Source organism: Plasmodium vivax, chromosome 11, assembly GCF_000002415.2.
Source record: "Plasmodium vivax chromosome 11, whole genome shotgun sequence".
Taxonomy (NCBI): Eukaryota; Apicomplexa; class Aconoidasida; order Haemosporida; family Plasmodiidae; genus Plasmodium; species Plasmodium vivax.
The window spans coordinates 54,081-75,766 of NC_009916.1; the positions used below are offsets into that span (position 1 = coordinate 54,081).

The following is a 21,686-nucleotide window of genomic DNA, read 5'->3' on the forward strand; positions in this document are numbered from 1 at the left end:
TTTGCTCTCGAAGCGTATATAAAATTATCCAATTTTACCAAAATTAGCGTCCCAAAAGGGGGCCTACATATCAGCCCTGCATTATATAACACACTTTAGGACTGCAAAACGAAACAACAGCTTTAATTCATAACAATTTGTGCCATTTCACCATTTTGTTTTTCCCCCTTTTTCTCACTTAAAATGCTGCACATGGTCCCCACAAGAGCAATGTGTTGTCAGAAATTCGCTTTACACAACCTTGCGCTTTGGCAAAGGTGTCAAAGGGAAGGGATGCCAAACGGGAATGCCATTCTAACAAAATATTACATACGAACCATTTAATTCGTAACGCAAAAAAGGATAAAAATTTGCTAACTTTGAAAATTTTATAAAAATTCGAAATTTTTTGACGATAATTTATTTTGCGTGAACACGGGAATAAACATATCGTGGCCCTAATCGCTTTATGAATTGTATGTGCCATTCACATAAAAGAATAAAAAAACAAAAAAGTGTAGTCCTTTTAATCAAGCTGTTTTTAATGCAGAAAAAGGTAATTCACAATTTTTATATGTACAAAAAAGGAAAAATTTGTAAAGATTTAAAGGTTGTTTCCTTTTTTTTTTTTTTTTTTTTTAATAGATAAAAAGGCATACGCCTTTTCTCTTCGTAAATAGGGGTAACATTTATGAAAAAAATATTTGTGCCCATCAACAAGACCATCCTCATCCTGCATGAGGAACAATAAGTTCAATATGCGATGTCAGTTAAGAAGCGCTTGCCAAAAAAAAAAAAAGATAATATCCTAATTTGCATTAACTTCTTGAGGCAAATCGCTCAAAAATACGTCAAAACAAAACACGAATTTGCTTCTTTGAACCAAATAATTTATCCTCCCCCTTTTACGGAACGTCCAACAAACAAGTACACAGAACGATCGCCACAAAATGAGGATAACAGTCGATATGATAAATGAGGCTCATCAAACGAAAAATCCAGCCAACGAAAATACCATAGTGTTAAGAGGTAAGGAAAAGGAAAAAAAAAATAGAGAGTAATGTTATTGAAAAAGTGCAGTGCCTACGTGTGAGAAAACGTGTATATATAAAGCAGCTGGAGTGACTTTTTATAGAGTTGCACCTTCAGGGAGTGTCAGACTGTTCAATGTTTACCGCCAAATGATACATAAGTGCGTGGAGATGCGCATACGTATATATATACATACGTATGCCATTGTGTAAAGCAGCATTGGTTACTAAGACCGTAGATCGGCGCTCTTTCTAACCACGTGTGCCAAAAAAAAGGGGACAACCTTTTTGCGCATTTTTCAAGACGTACTTACACGATTGTAATTCCCCTCACCTTTCAGGAAACAAAATAACCGTTATCGAAAACTTAGGAGTGACGAAGGACTACTTTGAATGCATAGACCTGAGTGATAATGAAATTCTTAAGCTAAATAACATCCCCTATCTGCAAAGATTAAAAACGTTAATACTGTGTAACAATAAGATAGCCAGAATCGACAGTGACATTTTTGAAAACATTCCAAATTTGAATTCGCTAGTTCTGACAAATAATAAGGTAATATACACACGCCATGGATGAGCACACACTTAAGGATGAAATATGGATGTGCTCATAATGATGGACGGAACCTATTTTGCAGCATCCTTTTACAATTCATGTGTTAACATAATTTAAAACGAAAAGTACTTTATTTTTCCCTTTGCAGATTGAAAAATTAACCGATTTGAACTCTCTCTTTAAGGCCAAAAACTTAACGAGACTTAGCCTATTAGAAAATGCCGTGACCAAGTAAGTGTGCCCAGTTACATCGATAACGACGCAGTCGTAGGCGTGCTGTTAACACGCCAGTTTATCGACGCTTCGTTCTGCCTGCGTATCATTGGGACGCCCCCCTCTACTTCCATATCATTTTGACGCCCCCGTTTTTCCCTAACAGGTTGGAAAACTATCGCGAGTATTTAATATACAATTTGCCATCTTTGAGGTACCTAGATTTCATAAAAATAAAAATGAAGGATCGGGAAGCCGCAGAAGAAGCGATGAAGAACTTCAGTCCAGATGAGAGCAAAGGTCCGACGCAGGAAAAATGAATTCTTAACCATGGGGTGTGCATTCCCTGTGTACTATTCCTTCTTCTTTTGCACCCCATATGGACATCTTCGTATCACCCGAACTGCGGCATCTTTTCCGATGTTCACATTAAATAATATTTTATTTTATTTTATTTTATTTTTTTTACAGAAGATGTTCAATCGAGCTGATAGTTTCGATGCCTACCCAATTTGCCTTTTTTTCTGTTCACACATAAGCACACCCATTTTTACGTTATAAAAGGGGTAGCAAATTTGGATATCCATTAAGTGCCCTCTTTTTTTTTCCCCCCATATATTTCACTCCTATATAATTAAAAATGGGAGAGAAAAAAACAGACACTCCTCAAATATTTCCATTTTGTATATTCACTTTTGTTCGCACGTCCATTCATCATTTTAATAACTCTCAATTTTTTTGGAATATGAACGAAAAGTAATGAGCTAAATAGCTATGTGCGTATATCCATGTACACATAAGTCTTCACCCCTTTTATATAAAACAGTTTTTCTTTTTCTTTTCTTTTCTTTTCTTTTCTTTTCTTTTTTTTCTTTTTTTTTTTTTTTTTACATCTCTAGCAACTGCGCTACGCCCATTTGGCTACATTTCAGAATTGTCAGGTTATGTTGTACGTTGCGCAGATAATTTTTTTGTAAAAATTAAGAATTAAATGTGTGTTCATTTATTTATTTATTTATTTATTTATTTGTTTCTTTGTTTCTTTGTTTCTTTTTTTTTTTTTTACTCCCGTCGCATTTTAAAAAATAACGCGAATGCCTTTTTTTAAATAGCAAAAACAAAGTATTACGTGAAAAATGCAGATGGCTTAAGCCGTTTTTTTTTGGTACAAATGAGTTCTTTTTAACGACGTTTTTAGCTTATCCCGTCAAGGGCAGCAGCGAGGATTACATGCTTCCAAACCTCCACGTTATAGCACCCCCGCATGCTACTCCCTATTCAGCATTAGTATGCATATACATCAACATATGTATCGTTTACCCATGTATGAAAAAATTCACGTACATCCGCACATCAGCACGTTGGCACATCAACACATCCGCACCACAGCACTGGGACGACGATACAAAATCAAACAATCATTGAGGCACCCAAATTAGATAAAATGGAATGATGCTTTACGTGTGCGCGCCTCTCAAATTGGTTAATCAAGTGTGAACACGGCAAAATTAGAGAAACATATTACGCGCAACTTGTTGGCACATATCGAATGAAGCTTCGTAATGAACACACGAGAGAGGCGTGCCAGAGGATCGAGATACCCCCCCGTAGTAACGTCAGCGTTACCCACGTGCGCGTGCCGCAACACATACTAGAGCAGACGAAGACGCACACCCTCTTAGCGACTCTCCTGCGAACATGCCCACACACACCCCACGTCGTGATGAACCGAAAAGATGACGTAAAACATGAAAACAATTTTACCATTCTCCTCATGCCTCGCGCTCAGTTTTGTCTGCACATGCTTCAAAGTAGACAAAATATACGAAACGAATAAAACGAATTTATTCCTTCACCTCCAAAAGAACGGAGCCCACAAAAAGTACAAGCCCAGATCGTCCACCCTACTCAATAGTAGCAAAAGCAGCAGTACCCCTTCTCCCCCCCTCAGTTATGAACAAAATGTAGAAAACGAAGCGCAAATTAGAAAAAAAATAGAAGAAGAAAGGGAAAGAAGGGAACAAATTAAGAAAGAAAATATCTCATTTATTAATAAAAACTTCAAATACGTAAGCAACAACATCCCCATCAATGTTGAAAAGAAATACACTTACGAAACGTTTAAATATAGTGACGAAATTCTCGCATACATCTTTTTTGTAATAAATTTGTTTAAGCATGAACAGTATAAAAATAAATTATACAAGGAGCACTTACAGAATGAGGCTTCCCAGGGCAGAGCAAATTGGGACGCACACAGGAGTGAACTTTTCCCCCCCTATTCCAATGTGACAAATAAATTGTCCGAAAGGAATCAAACATTAGTATCCCATTTTATGCAAAAATTTGGGGATAAATTCAAATTTTTTAATACGCCAGAAAGAATTCAAAGGGAAGATTGGGCTAACATGTTTAAACTGGAACAGGAAGACAAAAATAACTTTTTTAAAAATATAAAAATGAAAAATGAAAAAACGAAGGAGTACTACTTTGTCATATATTACTGCAATTGGCAGTACGAATGTATGGCACTGTACAATGCCCTCCATCGCATTTTCCACAATTCGTATAACAATGTTAATTTTTACAACATTGCGAATGGTGTAGATGGGAAGGGCCTACAGACGGGAGACGACTCAGATAACATGCACCAAGACAGTGAAAAGTCAACGGAGGAGGGAGAGATAATAACCAAAGAGGACGTCGAAAAGATAAAAGAAATGTACATCAAAGATATGCAAAGTGGTGAAATAACCGATGTAGACAGCTTACTCAGCAAGGAAGAAAACGAGAAGAACGATGCAGAAGCCGCCTCGACGCAGGAAAATTCTGACAAGGATAAACCACCCAGTGGGGAGAAAACCAACAATCAAACGAAGGAAGGGTCGACGCAAGCACAAACTCCCCCGGATGAAAAAAAAAAAAAAACCTTCCAAGAGATAATGGCGGAGGAAAAGAAAAAGCTAGACGAAGAATTCTTTTTATATGGATACTCAAAGTATGAAAACATCGAGCAGATCAAGAAGGAAGAAGAAATGATAAAAGAAACGAAGCAAATTATCCAGGAGGAGAAGTCAAATCAGGACAAGCTAAACAACGAGAGGGACTTCAAAAATATTCTTAACGATTTCGCGTTTCATATTAAAAATTACGAAAATATGTACCAACTGGACGCGGAGGGGGGGGAGAAGAAGGACCTGTCAGAAAATCCGAGCAAAAAGATGAGCACAAATTTGAGCGACGCGGAACGGAGTGCGCCGCCCCACACGGGACCCCGAACAAGCGCTGCCGCCAACCAGCCGGACGAAGAAACGAACGCCAAGCGAGAAGTAAACATAAATGTCATTTTTGTTCGTCTGAGCAACAGCACAGTGATTGCGAAGACCAAAAACATAAAGGAAAAAATTAAAAAAAAATGGATCTATTCGCACGAAAAGGAAATCAAATTTTACGAATTAATCCTCTCTGTTATGTTGAATGAAAATATTTATTACAAGGACATACCCCATATGGACATATTCTCTCTAACCTACGACAAGAAAAAATTATTTGACTTTTTTAACCAAGTGAACTCAAACCTAAAGCACAGCTTCATTCACAAAAATAATGTGTACGATATTTACAATAATGTGATCAATGAGAATATGGATGTCTACAATTTTGACATCCACGATGGGGACAAAATTTCGCAAGAAGGAACTACATCGGAAAACGGTGTTCCGGGGGAGGCGCCTAACCCAAGCGGTGACATTGCCGACTCCACCACAAACGATGATGTCCTTTTTGAAGAACTAAGTTTAGATGACGAGGAGGAGGAGGAACATTCTGGAAATTACGAAGTGATATATGATGGGCGTGTGCACGACACGCACCAAATCGATGAACAGCCACAGAGTAACACAAAAAATGCGGATGATAGCAAAGAAAGAGATACCCCGCATCCCCCGCCTTTAAAAAAAAAAGACCAAATGCAGTACACAGTTATTAAAAAAAAACATAATAAAAAGGAAAGAAGTAAATACGAAACATTGTTTAAAAAAAAATACAACAATATATTCTCCAACACCATTAAAAGTAAACTTTCTATTGAAAAAATTAGCTCCATATCGAATGTCCAAACATATGCCAATTGTACCATCGACACGTTTAAGAATTATCCCCTCCGTGAAATTTTTCAAAACATTTCCCCAAATGAAAATTTTAAAATTGACAAAAATTACGTGTACTACTTTAATTATAAAATCCCCAAAGAAATCTTCCCCTTCATTCTGCAAATGTCCCTAGCCTTCAAATATGAACACACCACTCTTTTGATGAATGCTCCCAAAAAGGTTCAGTTCGAGTTCAGGAATGTCTAAGTGGAGGGAGGTTGCTACGAGTCATCCCACAATTTAGGGACAACGCACGTTCAGCATTATGTACCTTTTTCTCTACGCCAGGTGCGTATGCTTAACGGAGCAGTGACATGTTTCAAATGCGGCTGGTCACTTAGCACCGTCAGCATGTGCCTTATAGGGGCTTCACTTCGGAAAGGCAGAAATTGCTCCATTGGCGTTTAAACAGTGTATAATGTCAGCACATTCTTTTACTTCTCTGAAGACTAAACGCGTCACAAACGTTAGGTTCCCACGCAGCAGCCTCTTTGAAGTATTCCCGCAGTGAAAAAAACGTAATAAGCGAACAACCATTTGAATAGCTAAGCGGTAGATGAACCGAGGATGGTATGGAACCCTTCCCCTCTTTTTTGCCTAAATCAACACAGCAGAGAAGAAAAAAAATCTGCCGCAATGCCTGCAAAGTTGCATATTAAAGATGCACACATTTGTTTAGACTATAAATCTGAATTAGTGCCACTTTTTTACTTTTTTTTTTCCCCCATTTTAGTCCACCATACTGACGTATGTGTTGCCATAAAGCGCATCCCTCAATTTTTTTTTTTTTCCCATTTGGTGGATTCTCATTTGTCTGATGAAATGACAAAAATTTTCGCAGCGTCTGCTTATTCGTGCCATTTTCGCTGCCCATTCAAGTAGCGAACACCCCCTCTGTGGCTTCTTATCCCCTTTTCTAAATTAAACACCCCAAGGGGGTAAAACTCTTTAATTCACCATTCAGCAGCATTAACAATTATCCATTTTTTATCCACGTGTTGTGTTATATGTACATGAATACATATTTCAAAAAAGAAAAATTGTGTAATCACCAAAAAGTTGCACCTTCGGTGAGGCTCCAGTCGGTGCGCAAAAAAAATAAAATAAAAATAATAAACAAAGATAAGTGCAGTGACGTGACGCGACGTGACGCGTAGTGAAGTCACCCATTTTGTACCCTCGCGCAGCTGCGCTGTGTGGAATGGTAAACTTCCATGTGGGAAGCCCAGGGGGTACTCCCACCTGTGGGCCTCCTTCACAAACAAATATAAAAAGGGCCGCACGAAAAAGGGAATAATTTATTCCTTTTATGCAGAAAGCACGACAAATTGTTACTAAGATACGAATTACATAACACATAAGCATGTCAAACGCGAGTCCTAATTCCCTTCGAGGTTCTTCTTCTTCAAACTAGCGTACTTAAAAATAGTTGCCAGTTCTGTCAGTTCCGAGGCGAAACTGTTTTCCTGGCACAGCTGCAAAAACTGGTCAGCATCGACATAGTCGGCGTACGTTCGCAAAAACACCAAGGACTCTTTTAACAGCTCCTTGCTCATGTATGCGTTATTTTCATTTTTTAATTTCATCATTTTTTCACTTAGCATGAAAATTGTTTTATTGGTTAAAAGGAAAACCTTCTGAATGAGCTCATTCTTTTTATCCTCCAATTCTTTTATTAACATTTCGTTTTCGTTCTTGGTTTGCTTCCTCTTCAGCTTGCTCTTTTCCACGTCCGTGCATTCCTTCCTTATGATCAGGTTGTCTATGCTTTCGTAGATCAGTCTCAGCACGTAGTATTCGTCTGCAAAGGGGGGGGTGGACGCGGAGAAGCGAATATAAATGAGCAGGTGCTTACGTACGTAGGTCAATGCAGAAGTAGATCAATGTAGGAGAAGGCCAATGTAGGAGAAGGCCAATGTAGGAGAAGGCCAATGTAGGAGAAGGCCAATGTAGGAGAAGGCCAATGCAGGCTTAAGCCAAATTGGGGCGCCGACCCCCAACGCGCATGCTCACCCAAGCTGGAGTCCTCCAATTTCGCAAAAATAAAATGCATGACGGACAACTCCTGCACAATTTCGTTCTCAAGCAAAATCGCCACAACAGCGTTCAGCAAAATGGAGTTGTTAAAGTAGGCGTACACGATGGACAGCAATTCCATTTCGAACTGGAGCCTTTCCTCCTCCGATGTAAGTACACCCGAATTTTTATAATTCGAAAAAATGACCGCGTGATTTTTGAAGGTCTTCTTCAAAGAAGAAACATTTGTAGAGTCAAAAAATATGAGAGCCTTAAAAAACAAAATTAAAATGCTGTAACTGTTCCAACATTCTTCACCATCTGTAAAATCACTTGGAAAAATGTAGCTGTCAAAAACGCCGCCATCCAAATTGGTACTTGAAAGGTTATCCAACAGGTGAATATTCTTTTCTACGTTATCAAAATAATGGGGCACTTTATTCAAACACGTTTTTTCATTTAAATAATTAAAAAACGTTTGAATAAACGCATTAATCGAATCTTTAAATTTGTCCAAAGCCTTCTGCTCAACATCGTTATTATAATCGTCCTCTCTGCTCATGTCATAAAATTGATCTTCTATGTTGTTAATCTCGTCGATGGAGTACTTCAAAATGGAGGTAAAAATGGCAAACTCGTGAAAGCCTTCGTGCTGACGATCCACATCACATTTAAAACTGTTGCAGTAGGTGATAACCGATTTGGGAATCAAATTTTCTAACTCGTTTTTATATATCAAGGAGCATGATTTAAAGTAAAAATTTCGAGTCCACTTTCGGCAATATTTTTTTTTCACACTATACATTAAATTGGTGAACTTTTTCAGATTATCTCCCATGTCTAGATTTTCCAACTCCTCCTTAAAACTCTGGGCGTCAAAAATGTGTTTGTTGCCATCAGTTTGGTCATTTTCTGGGTCATCCTCTTCATCGTCACTTTCCTCTTCGTCATTTTCGTCCCGTTCGTCCCTTTCGTCTTTTTCGCCTCTTTCGTCTTTTTCCGCTTTCTCCGCGTTATCCGCATCTGCGTTGCCTCCCCCATCGTCCTCCTCATCTGAGCTGTACTTCACGTCTGCCTCAATGCAGAATGGCAATTTGCAGTCCAGGTTCTTCATCGCGTTCAGCGTGCTTTCGTTTTTTTTCAGGATGACGGGGGTTCTCTTTGCGCCGGTTCCGCCGTGGGGGGGTTCATTTGGCAGTTCATTGGGCATTTCATTAGGGTTTTCACTGGGCATTTCATTAGGGTTTTCACTGGGCATTTCATTGGGCATTTCACTTGGCTGCTCATTAGCGTATTCATTTGGCTGCTCGCCTGGCTGCTCATTAGCGTATTCATTTGGCTGCTCGCCGGGCTGCTCACTAGGCTGCCCGCTCAGTTCCCCCTCGTCCCGCTTCCTCTTCCTCTTGAGCTGCGCGGGCTCCTCGCCCTCCTGGGCCTCCGCCCCCTTCTCGAGGCCCATCTTCTGCAGGTTCTCCTCCTGCACCTTTATAATTTTATTCATGTCGTTATACTTCCTTTTAAAAAAGTTCTCCTTGCTCTTCAGCACTTTATTCTCGTAGGCAAAGTAGGACAGCATGTAGAGGCAGAGCTCCATGAAGAGGTAAAAAGATTCGTTGTCCAGCTTCCCAATTTGTTTCAAAACAAATTTAATACATCTGATGATTACACTCCCCAGATTTTTATTTATTAACAATAATCTATGAACGAGGGATATATAAAAGTAGTAATTTTTTTTGTTAAAAGAGGACAACAATTTGTTGATGATACATTCTATTAACACATTATTGTACAATTTGCTCTGCAGCTGAACGTACAGGCCTAATATTTTGGAGCTGAATTCAACGCTATTGTTATACAGTTGGATGATGTGTAAAATGTGCTCTTGCATTAACCACACGTCGTGCACGTTTTTACTATCTGCATGCTTTGTCTTAAACTTAATTTGCAGACTGAAGATACTCTGGGCGCATTCGTAGTTCGCAAAAAATTCTACATTTGTGCATTTTTCGATGGCCATTGGAAGGGTTATCTCTTTTTTCTTGTAATTTTGTAGTGATGCCCCACCAGAGGGGTCCTTACCCGAGTTGCCCAAATCGTTCTGCGAAGCGTTATCCGCTACGCCACCCACAACGTGATCTCCATTTTCCAAAAGAACAACCCTCTGAACTTCTGACTCCTGCTCCTCCCCAGGTAAACCATCCTCCAAACCTTCCTTCTTTAAAAATATATTTTGAAATATTTCCTTCTGATAGAACCTATGCGTGGCTACGCTCTTTAAATTATTCTGCACATAATTGTACAGCGCACTTTTCAAATAAAACAACCTATCGTAAAAATTGTCACTATGTATAACACTGTTAATGTAGATGTAAATATACTCGACGGTCGCCAAGTCATTATTATCTATATCTATATTATCAATATGTTCTTGTCTTTTTTCTATTAAATCGAAACAGCTGGTCAGCATGCTATCCAAGTCCTCTTTATTCTCATCGTATATCTGCTTGGATATGTAAAAGAAATTGCTTAAAAATAAGTACAAAATGTTGTCTCCCTTGATGAACTCCTTTTCCTTGTACAGCTCGATGCACAGTTCGTACAGATTTTTAAATAAATTTAAACATTGAGAAAAGGGAAACACGTGGCAACAGCTTAAACCGATTATACACCTTATCCATAATAGGCAGTGCAGGGAGTTGTCCTTTATAAAAACTTCTATATTATGATTTAGCTTCAAGAATAACTGCAGCTTCAGCTTCTCATCGTCCTTCGTTATTATTCCCAATATCGTTGCATATATTCCTATCTTCACTGGCATGTAAAAAATGCATTCCAAAATGGCGTCAATGCATTGCGTTATTCTGCTCCTCTGTATTCTTTTACACAAATGAAATATGTCATCACTATCTATTAGCTTATCTCCTATTTTTATTATCTCATTTTTGATAATATGTAGCTCTATCTCCTCCATGGTTCTTTTCCTAAAAGGTTACTGAGCAGAGGGAGCTAAGCTACCTTCTTAGGTTGCCTTATAACTTTGCATACAACAGGTAGACTTCACCGCCGATGTGATATGTATACTATGTGAAGATGATAAAAGGGGAACAATATTGGGAAAGAAGTCCCAAAAAAAAAAAATCCCCACCAAGTTGAAAAAACGTGGGAATACTCTCAAAACGATTCGCACAAATATGTATAAAAATAATACCCCATGTAGGAAACAAAAAATACCAGAAAATTGCAATTCACTCCTCCCACAAATAAAGATGTTCAAAAAAAAAAAAAAATTTATCACAAAAAGGATGTGCTTATACTGAAAGAACATCTCAAATTTGGGGGCAAAACGAATCATGGCTTCATATTCACCAAATTATTATGTATACGTAAATTTTGTAACCCAAAGGGCAAGCCATTTAGCCTCACACGAAATTTTAAAGCAATCAAAAGGGTGATTAATGACGGAAGAACTGATGCGGGCAAGGCGAAAAAAACAAAAAAAAAAAAAGGCCTATTCTCATCAGCGTATATAAAATATGCAATAAGTAATACCGAGTTGATGCAATCCACGCATAAATATAATCCCCGCGTTGACTGCAAAAAATGGCTATTTAAAAAAAAAATCGCTCGCAAAATATACAGCATGGAATAGAAAAACGAGTGAAACGTAAAAACAGGTTTTTCTTAAAAAAAATTAACACAACAATGTGCTTAGGAGGGGGGTCACACAAGAGTAACTGGACCAGATAAAACATTTCCTTTTTCTCATCCCTGTCAAAAATAATAATACCACCAAAATGTAGAAGTGGGAAAGGGCAAAAAAAAAATATATGCCACAGATGATAACCCTGTTTGGGACTGTAAACCCCCCCAGCAGTTACGGAACAGCTAAAAAATTAACATTATGGTAAAAAAAAAATGCTCACCAAATAATTGCAAAAAGTCCTCAGTTTAGCAATTTTCCGCTTCGTCAAAGGGGAATAACTACAGTTGTGAAACCCCAGCTGGAAATGCACAACCACATTGTGGGCATACAAAAAAGAATTACCACCAGATGAACGGTACGTTATTACGAGCCCACCAAAAAGATCCTCCCCATGGAACGATATAAAACGTGTAAGGCTGCTACCTCGAACCATATCACAAATGAGAAGGGGTTCCCCCCCGAAATATACGTAACCGTCTCACACATAACCCATATGTGCTACCACTTCGAATGAGCTCTTTTCCCAAAAGAGGAACATCCTTTAAAGTTGTTCTACGCACCGCCAACACGCTTAAGCGTGCGTAAAAATATGCACCATGGGGGTAAGTATGTCCACACAGTTATCTTGCTCGTGCATGCCCATTCTGACATCACGATGAACTTCCATTTTTGTGAAGCCGCTCACCTCGCTACCATTTCAAACGGATGGCATAAGGCCTCCTCGAATGGCACACAAATGGCTCTCTCCGTAATCTTAACATTTCAAATGATGTGAAACTCACGAATGCATTGCGTATCCCACACGGATGGGCTAAGCCGCCCCCAAAAAAAAGGCCACCCAAATGAATCACACTTTAAGCAGTAGCACATCCCAACGAATGTTCTTTTTGACTTGCGCAAAAGCGCCATAAGGTCGGTTTTGAGAGGAGCAAACGAATAGGCAAAACGCGCTACGTGTATGCACACTAGGGTAAAAAGGACAACATGAGGGATGCATACATGCGTACACACATACATGTATATATGTGGGGGGGCGAAAAAAGCTTCCTCGGATGCCCACTCCAAAGAACCTCCATTTCCGCGCAATCAGACGTAGGCCACACGAAACACATCCGCGGAAATTACCCCCCATACGGTTTTTACAAAAAAAAATGCGGGTAATTCAACATTATGGAGTACCGCAAATTCTGCGTGACGTGGTCGGGAAACACAAACAGCTTCGATTTTTCTCGTATCTTAAAAAAAGTGATAAAGAGGAAGGTGGGCGCGCCAGAACTCAGATGATCACTCTTCCCCGTTTCACCAAAAAGGCCGAAACCAAATTCTTTAATTTTGATGTTCAGGCATATCCCCTTATCGCGCTCACTCTCATAACCGTAAGAGTTGTACATACACAAAAGTATGTTAAGTATGTCCATCAAATGGTCAAATTCTTTCTTCGTTTTGTTTCTCACAATGGAGAGGTAAATACAATTATATACCTTCCCCCACATGTCTGCCTCGCCTATTTGGTGCAAAAATATTTTGTTACAAAAAAGGAATTGAAAAAATGTTTTTAGTACAGCTAAAATGTTCCCATTTTCTTTGCTGACCTCGAATAGGAGGCATAGGAATTTTTCTAGGTGACTGGAAAAAGAGGATTCTTCCCCGATTGGGAGTGCGCCTTGCTTGCGGTTTTGTGAATCGTCCGGGGTGCTCCCAATTCGCCAACACTTATTCGTACCACTTTTTGCCTCCCCCGCCTCTTCACAGCGCATACCCTTAAGAACATCCTCCTGACGATACTCCTCATTCGTTTCGAATCGAAAGTTGTGCAGGCGCTCCATTTTAAAGAGCCTATTTAAGTGCTGATAGTTGAAAAGGTGCAACCAAGTCCTCATGTCATCTTCCCTGGAGAGGAAATAGCAGAACAGACACATCCCCAACTTAAAGAAGTGGACACATAAGCTGCTGTCATAATTGGAGACACTCTCACGACAGTTGTGGAAGTACTTATTGATGAAAAAAAGGAAGCACTTCCATAATTTTACAAAATTAAATTTTTCCAAATAAGTACAGGGAATATTAAAAATGAACAAGTATATGTGCTGGAACAGCTCAAATTCGTGTACATCCAGAAGGGCGTCCAAAATGTCACTAAACAGGGTGTAAATCTCCGCCTCATCAATTGGAACCCCTTTTTCAATCTCTAGAGGGTTAACAGATACGCTTTCTAATTTTTCCCCTTTCGCCCTACTTCTAACCACCAGGAAGAGCATAAAAGTAAGGCATTTTAAAAGGGCCAAAATGGAGAAGAAGCAAAGGTCACCTTCCCCATTCCTGGCCACCCTAAACAAGTCCCTTATCTTGCAGTACAGATTTAAAAACTTCTCCACATTTTCTGCTTCCAACTCGTCACAATTTTCGCACTTATAAATGTCAATGAAAAAATCGACAAATTTTTCTATCGATGTAAAGCACGCCTTCTTATCTTTCGTGAAGGTGGAACGAAGAAAGGTGTGGAACTGTTCTACGTACTCATTAAAAAATTTGTAAAAATGGAACATATTTCTCTTCTGTAAAATTTCGTACACATCTTTATAATAATTACTCTCAACGTTTTTCATATTTTTTATTATAAAACTTGTGGCCGTTAATTTGGACTCCATTTTTTTTAGCAGCATTTTATTTTCTTCATCGAATGTTTTTTTCTGCTCCATTGCCTTTTCGCATAGGGAGACAACTTCGGCCGTCAGAACTTTGGTCACTGCCCCACGCAGATGTGCCGAGATGACCACACTGCCGTTCCACCCAAGTGAAGTTAACTTCTTTTCCACGTTCTTTCTTACCCTTTCTTGTGCATCACTCCCCTGGTGTAGAATCACTTCCGGGTCGACCACAGTAGAGCTTCTCTCAAGTTCACCGATTAGGGTTAACAGGGGCAGACAGTTCGACGCATCAGCGCAGTCTAAGTATCTATCGTCACCGCCCAATGGTGGATCTCCAATTTCCTGCTCCACCTTCGCCTTGAAGTTACCTCCTCCGATAAATTCTTTCACCTTCCAATTCACATCCCTCACCATCTTCAAATCCTCGTACTGCCTTATATCGCCTACTCTCCTTTGGTCCCTGAAAATATGCTCGTCATCCAAATCGAGAAGGTATTTCTTCTTCAGCAAGTAAAGGATCACCTCACTGCAGTAATTTCTAGCCTGCTGCACATCCCTAACATGGCGAGTTGCTCCAAAATGGTCTCCCAACAACGTGCAATGTACAAACTTCACATAATGGTAAAACGGAATTCTGTGAACCAGGTAGTACACCAAATCGTTCCCACAGGACAAGTGACAATTACATATGTGCTTTGAAATAAACTCCGAAAAGGAAGAAAAAATACTTATGCAAAATTGCACATTTAGAAATGCATTACCCTTTAGTAACACTTCGTACCTATCTAGTAACTTCACAATTACGAAAGAAACGCAACTTAACAGAAACTTCCCCACGTTATTTTCTTCAAATAAAAATGAAAAAATATGTCTGATGCTCTCTTCTATGTCTGCTAAATGTTCATAATTGCTAATTATTTTCTCTAAAATTTCTTTTTCCTTTTCTACATTATTGTACTTAACCAATTTGATAAAAAAGAGTTCCTTTTTTGTGTAGCTATCCTCCTTCCCCTCATTTGGTATTCCCAAATCGGCATAATCTGTTCCCATCTTTTCGTTGTTATGTATGTAAAACTGCAGCAACGGCTTCACTTCCAAGCTTAGCCCTTCCGATGACAGGATGCAACTGTTTAGGCAGTCTCTAAAGAATAGTTCTACCTTTTTGTTCCTTTCAAATTTGTGGTAATACTGCAGTAAATTTTGTAAAATTTCGTTCGTATGGCTAGCCTCTTCTTCCTTACTATGCAGCTTCCTTGTGAATGATTCTCCACTTAGGGGGGTTCCGCCTTGCTGCTGGGTGATGCCCCCCACACCGACGTGATTACCCTTGTGTGGATTGCCCCCTTCGGAAAAAAACCTAACGCACGCACCCTTAAACGTATTCAAAAAGGTGATGCACATTTCCTTGTTCATCAGGGCTGACTCAATTACGGAACAAATGAAGGACAAAAAGGGGGCCATTTTTTGGCAAAACGTTTTTAAGTCTATCTTCTTAAGAATATCTATTAGGAAGATCAGCATGGCGTCGTTAATTAGCTCATTCTGGTTAGCCGCGACGAAAGTGGTCAGCTCTTCGTTGAGAGCATCCAGCACGCAATCATAATCGGAGGAGGCGAAATTCATTTGTAGGAACTCCCTCTCTACCCGCTTCATCGTCCTACTCACATCTGCCACCGATATGTGTTGAAAGATTTTCAATTTGATTATCTCGTGCCGAGACTTCACCGCACGTACTAGCAGCTCCTTACAAATGGCCTTCACGATATGACAGAGTCTTTTGTTGGCCCTCTTATAATCGGCCACACTGGGGGCGGGGACGCACTGATGCGGGTCCACCTGGTTGCTACTTCCAACATGGTTGCTACTTCCCACATTGTTGCTACTCCCAACATTGTTGCTACTCCCAGCATGGTTGCTACTTCCAACATGGTTGCTACTCCCCCCTCCTATTTTACCCAACAAGTGAGTCACTCCATAACTGTCCAAATCTCCGCCTACATATTTCCCCCCGTCGAGGGCGAAAAATTCCCTCATTTTTCTGTCGCACCTGTACAGCGCCAAATCAGAGTACTGCATGAAGAGAAAGGCGTACACATAGCTAAAGCAGTGCCTTCCCAGGGATGTATAATGCCCAATTAATTCTATGTTCCTTTCGCTACTAACATAATCATACACATTATTCAAGACGTAGTCTTTTCTACTTTCAAACTGCTTTATTTCGTTTATAAAATTATTGTCTACTTCTTTTTCCTTCTTCCTAAAATACGTTTTGTACAGCAAATTTTCATTCGCCTCACTGAAGGTAAGGTACACCCCTTCGGCGAATTTTTCCACCGTCTCGTGGTTCACCATAGTGGTAGGCACACCTACGGAGCTGCACATATTACTTCTTAACATCGCCTGTTCGTGCGATTCCTCCTTGTTAGGGAACCCCCCCTTGGATTCGCCCAAAAGGGATATATCGTCCAGGTAACCCTTTGCCTGCTCCAAAATGTCGCAACTCATTTTGCGCTCCTTCCATAAAAGCGTATTTTTCACTCTCATACGTTTTGCAGCATTTGAGAAGGTCTCCATGTTGCCCGTGCTGGAAACCCCTTCTGCGTCGTTAGAGAAGGTAGTTACTCCATTTTCCTCCTCAACAGTTGTGCCTTTCCCCCTGCTCGTTTTTCCTCCCTTTAAAAAAAAAAGTACCCCCCCCAGCTTGTCCACATCATTAACGTCTACAATCGACTGAACGGAGAGGGCAAAAAACAAACTGCTTAACGCTACAGAGCAGTACTCAGAATATACGTCGCTCCTCAATTTGATTATCGAAATGAGAAACTCCGCTACCGATGTGAAGTTCCTCCTTATGTGTTCCAAAAACGGGTTGTAATTTATAACATAGCACAGAATTACGCATATAAATTCATTTCCACCTTTTTCCTTCACTTTCGTGTGGTCCAAAATGGAACCTAACAAATCTGATGCTACCTCATCCGCGTAGGTTCTCTCTAACCGTAGAATCATGTGAGATACGTAGCGACCGTAGATTTGTTGAATTTGTAAGTTGTCCACATGGAAGGAGGCCCTTATGTCCTCCTTCAGAATGGCATTAATCGCATCATCTCTCAGCGTGGGTAAGCAGCTTAACAGCTTCAACACATTCTTCACTAAACATATGTTAGCACCATTTAAATTCCCCTTGGCGTATTTCAGTATCCCCATGAGGACCTCCACTGCGTATCGAATTTGAACAGCGTAATCTTCTCCCCCTTGGGGCAATTCTGAGTAGCTACTTTCTTTTACCACTTTAAGCCACGTCTGCACAAAGTGTCTCGAAAAAAACACCAAACGGAGGAACTTGAAGCAGTACCTCAGCAAATCGGTCTCTTCAATTTTTTTCTTTTCCTTCACATAGCTATGATGTGTGTGGAGCAAACAATGTGTGACCACTTCTACAACCTTGGAGTACTTCTGACCAATTTGTTTTTCCTTTTTTATTAAGTAGCCAAATAGGTACATATGCGCGCAGAGTATTTGACACTCCTCCTTTGATTTTTTGGCCACTTTTCCCACATTTTCTAATGTAAAACCTATCACTAGGTTGTCAAATAAATCCTCGTGCGTTTCCCTGCCTAGCAGATATATTCTGGCCAACAACTTTGTTGCCTTCTTTACCAGCTTGTGATTGCCTACGTACAGCATGTTGCTCAAAATTAACTGCATTCTCGTCTTTGCTAAAATGGCCAAGTGGGTGTACAGCCCCCTCTCGCCATTTATTAAATTTTCAAATTCGTTTCTCCTAAAGTGCGCGTCTCCTTCTTCCCTTTTGACTCCCTTCAGGAAGGAACGTAGCCTCTTTAAAATCAGCGTAAAAACGGAGCAGTACACAACAAGGTAATCCTCCTTCATATTCCTTTCGCGATTTATAGTCCCCATTAGAAACAGGTCCAGGATCAGCAGGGCATAATAGACACTCTCAATGTGGGAGAAGGAGCAAAAGGAAATATTCTTGTAGTGCTCAATCAGATTGTGCAGTTGGTCTAGCCTATACTCTCCATAATGCGCGTTTGCATATTCGGTAGCAAGGTCTGCACTTTGCGTGGCAGCCCAGCTGGGCTCCTCTATTTGGCTGTAGTTCAGAGATTCTTCCTCGCAATTGCCTCCATGGAAAATCTCATCAACGCAACTGTTCTCGCCGCTCACCTCCACGCCGTTGACCACCCCGCTTACCTCACCGCTTCTCCCCACGCGAAACAACTTCTTAGAAACGAAGCACGTGTACTCGTCAAAGGCGATTTTCTTTTCCCCCTTCTGCCCTTTCAAATAATCCCGCGCTAAGTCTGCCAAAACGACGTTGCTGCTCCGCTCAAACAGCAGCGGGTAGTACACGCATTCGCAGCTCCCCGAGGCGAATATGCTAACGGCCCACTTCATCACCACACTGATTAGCAACGCGTTATTTGCGAACGGTACAAAGTGGTCCAATAAGTGCGCAACATTCTGGGTTATTATTTTTCGAATGTCTTTTCTGTGCGTTTGAGCAACCCCTTTTTTCTTCCCCTTCAATGCAAAGTGTCCATTTTCGTCTGACGAAATGGAGTTACCCATACGGCCACGCCATTCCGCATTTTCTTCTACACGATATATGCACTCCCCCGTTTGTTGGACCCCCTCTCGTACCACCTCCCCCACCTGCATGCACCTCTGGAAATACTTCTCCAAAGCGGACAGAACTTTTGTTATATCATTGTGCCGTATGTAGGACTCGTTGCTCCTCCTCTTAAACCTTTTCAGCTTATCAAAGAAGGAGTACCCCAAAGTGTACGCCTTTCCCAACACGGCCATATTAATTTGGTCCTCCAGGAGAAGCTTTTCAAAAAATTTATCTATCATAGTAGAGATATCTGTAAGTGCCCCGTAACTGTCACTACCGCCATGGTCAGAATCCACTCCCTCCTCATCCAACCCTTTCAGGTAACAAAAAATGAGGTGGAAAATACACTCAACATACTCATGCAGAAACCCATTTGGGGTTTTCTCCAAAATGAACAACATTAAGCTGAAGAGGCACTTTTTCAAATCTTCATTTTTCAACCTGATGATGGTGTACCCACTTCGATTTAAAAATTTTACAAACTCTGTTTTGTCATGGAACAAAAGTTGAAATTTAGAAAACTCTGTCTCAAAGTGGATGCTCTTCATATCATTAACAAAGTGGAAGAAAAAAAAAAATATATAACTCATCAACGAGTGTAAGTGAGCCCCATCAACTGCCACCTCAGCGCTGCTCACAAATAAAGTCAAAATTTTTACCGCATACTGCACTGGGTAGATATTATTATCAAAATATTTCAGTATGTCCAAAGTTGTGGCTACAAAATGGGCATCATTAAAATTTACAAATCGGTTCTTCCCAAGTAGCAGCGTATTGGCATACTCCTTAATTTCGTCGTACTTTTCGGTGGAGCAAATAACGTACGAAGCGTAAGTCAAATTGTGATTGCACACGAAACTGCTCAAAAAGTACAACGTATTCTTCTTCATTTTGATGTGATTTTGCACCGAGTAATTTTTACTACCTCGAAATTTGTCCTTATATATCTTGACAACATCACTTGGAAGAAATTTTATTTCCTCCACATTTTTGCAGTATATTGGAATCGCCAGAAATTCATTCATGTGCTTTACAAACTGGACGATCTGACTGTCCAATGCAGCCTCCTCCTTGTTACCCTCCCCCGAAAAGGACTTCTCCCCCGAAAAGTATTCCTCCATCTCCTTCTTATTCCCCTCATCATTTAGAATCTCCAAACACTCGATAAACTTTATCATCAAAAGGATGCCCACTTCCCTGTCCGCCGACAACTGGCCTCCATTTTCCATTAGCATCTTTTGAAATTTTATCTTCTCCCCATCGTCTACGCCCTTAAAACCGATATCTAAAAATATGGACAGGGTGCTCTTATATAGGATCCTGTTCCCCTTCGCTTGGCCCACATGTTGGAAATAATTCCCCACTATGTCCGACAGGGGGATGTCAATCCGCTCAAACGATTTGCATCTCAAAATGCAGTGACTCACAATTTCGATAAGTGTTCTTTGTGGCGTCCCCTCGTTAGTTAGCAGTTCGTTCAGCAGCACGGGGATGAACTGCCGGAAAAAAAAAAAAAAAAAAAAAAGCATAACGAGTAGAGTAACCAAAAACTATTGCAACACATCTGGTAAAAAAAACAAAATGTACAACACATGATGCCGCTTCATAACACCCATCTCAAGCGGCACATATCGTTACCTTATACAAGACAGGCTTAATCTTGTCATCCTTCGTCAAGCACAAATGTAGCAGGATATCGTCGTAGCTCTTTTTCTTCGCCTCCTCCGCGGACATTTTTGGAGCAAAATGTGCCAAAAAAAAAAAAGCGGAAAAATGTGCAAACTCGGTCAGCAAAAAAATACGCAAAAAAAGGGGCAATTAATTTATTGCAATTTTTATGATCCTTCACTTCTACGTTAGCTTCAAAAAAATGGAGAAAAAACGAACAACGAAGTGACCATGCAAAGCAGCCTTCCCTTTTCAGCATACCGCTATCACCATCTTAAATATGCTCCCCGTGAACTTCATATGACGCAGGGGAGTCATCACCTCCGTGTGCTACAAGCAGCAAAAAAACGAGAAAAGAACAAAAAATGGGAAAAACATTTTGCCAAAATTGAACAATCTAAGCAGTCGTAATGCTGACTTGTGCAATAGATTAAATTCAAAATGGTGGGGAAAAAAAAAAATAAAATAAAATAAAATAAAGCAACAATTCAGCAGCATAAAAAAAAACATTGCCAAATTGCGCTATTTAAAAATTGAAAGTTCGTTCAAAATTTTTCGAACTTCTCCAGCTTGTTAATCTTAAAAGTGTGTTTCAAATTATGCAGCGTGGAAAGGAATGGCAGAACTTCCCCAGTTGGGCTACCCCAAAGGGAGTCCTCTCAATTTGTGCCAATTCCCCAATTTTAAAATGTCGAAGCGTCCCCCGTGTGGCTCCACGTTGTTTTGTCCTAAGCGACAATCCTCCCAAAAGGGAAATTCTTCCCCCACGAAAAAAGGCCTTCCTCACATTTTACGCAAAACGCAATGTGTGTTGTACCCCCGCATATTGCGTTTTGCATCATCACACCAATGAGGTGTAGGAAAAAAAAAAAACATATGCTGTGACACTTCCTACTACGAAGCGTGCCGAGCAACATCGCACAAAAGACAGTTACAGCGCCTGCGCGGCTGCACAAAAATGGTACATAATGAGGAAATAGGGAAAAAATAAAATAAGACGAAATAAAATAGAACGAAGTAAAATAAAACCGTTTGATGCTTCCCCTTCCGTGAAGGCAGGCTCAGTTCCAAATTACGAC

At 40.2% G+C, this 21,686-nt stretch overlaps 4 protein-coding genes across 4 annotated transcripts; 2 read left to right on the forward strand and 2 right to left on the reverse strand.

Annotated features, from left to right (window-relative positions):
• Window positions 1–929: 929 nt before the first annotated feature.
• On the forward strand, window positions 930–2,102 carry PVX_115445 (U2 small nuclear ribonucleoprotein A, putative; the record flags this gene model as incomplete). The annotated part of the gene is made up of 4 exons (XM_001616429.1): window positions 930–1,008; window positions 1,352–1,566; window positions 1,718–1,800; window positions 1,949–2,102. 4 exons carry the CDS (start codon window positions 930–932, stop codon window positions 2,100–2,102), a joined length of 531 nt encoding a protein of 176 aa, XP_001616479.1.
• Window positions 2,103–2,755: 653 nt separating this feature from the next.
• On the forward strand, window positions 2,756–6,140 carry PVX_115440 (hypothetical protein, conserved; the record flags this gene model as incomplete). Its single annotated transcript, XM_001616428.1, has 1 exon — window positions 2,756–6,140. Exon 1 carries the CDS (start codon window positions 3,531–3,533, stop codon window positions 6,138–6,140), a length of 2,610 nt encoding a protein of 869 aa, XP_001616478.1. The 5' UTR covers window positions 2,756–3,530.
• Window positions 6,141–6,442: 302 nt separating this feature from the next.
• Window positions 6,443–10,920, reverse strand: PVX_115435 (hypothetical protein, conserved; the record flags this gene model as incomplete). Its single annotated transcript, XM_001616427.1, has 2 exons — window positions 6,443–7,734; window positions 7,947–10,920. 2 exons carry the CDS (start codon window positions 10,918–10,920, stop codon window positions 7,313–7,315), a joined length of 3,396 nt encoding a protein of 1,131 aa, XP_001616477.1. The 3' UTR covers window positions 6,443–7,312.
• Window positions 10,921–12,791: 1,871 nt separating this feature from the next.
• Window positions 12,792–20,673, reverse strand: PVX_115430 (hypothetical protein, conserved; the record flags this gene model as incomplete). The annotated part of the gene is made up of 2 exons (XM_001616426.1): window positions 12,792–20,435; window positions 20,578–20,673. 2 exons carry the CDS (start codon window positions 20,671–20,673, stop codon window positions 12,792–12,794), a joined length of 7,740 nt encoding a protein of 2,579 aa, XP_001616476.1.
• Between the last annotated feature and the right edge of the window lie 1,013 nt (window positions 20,674–21,686).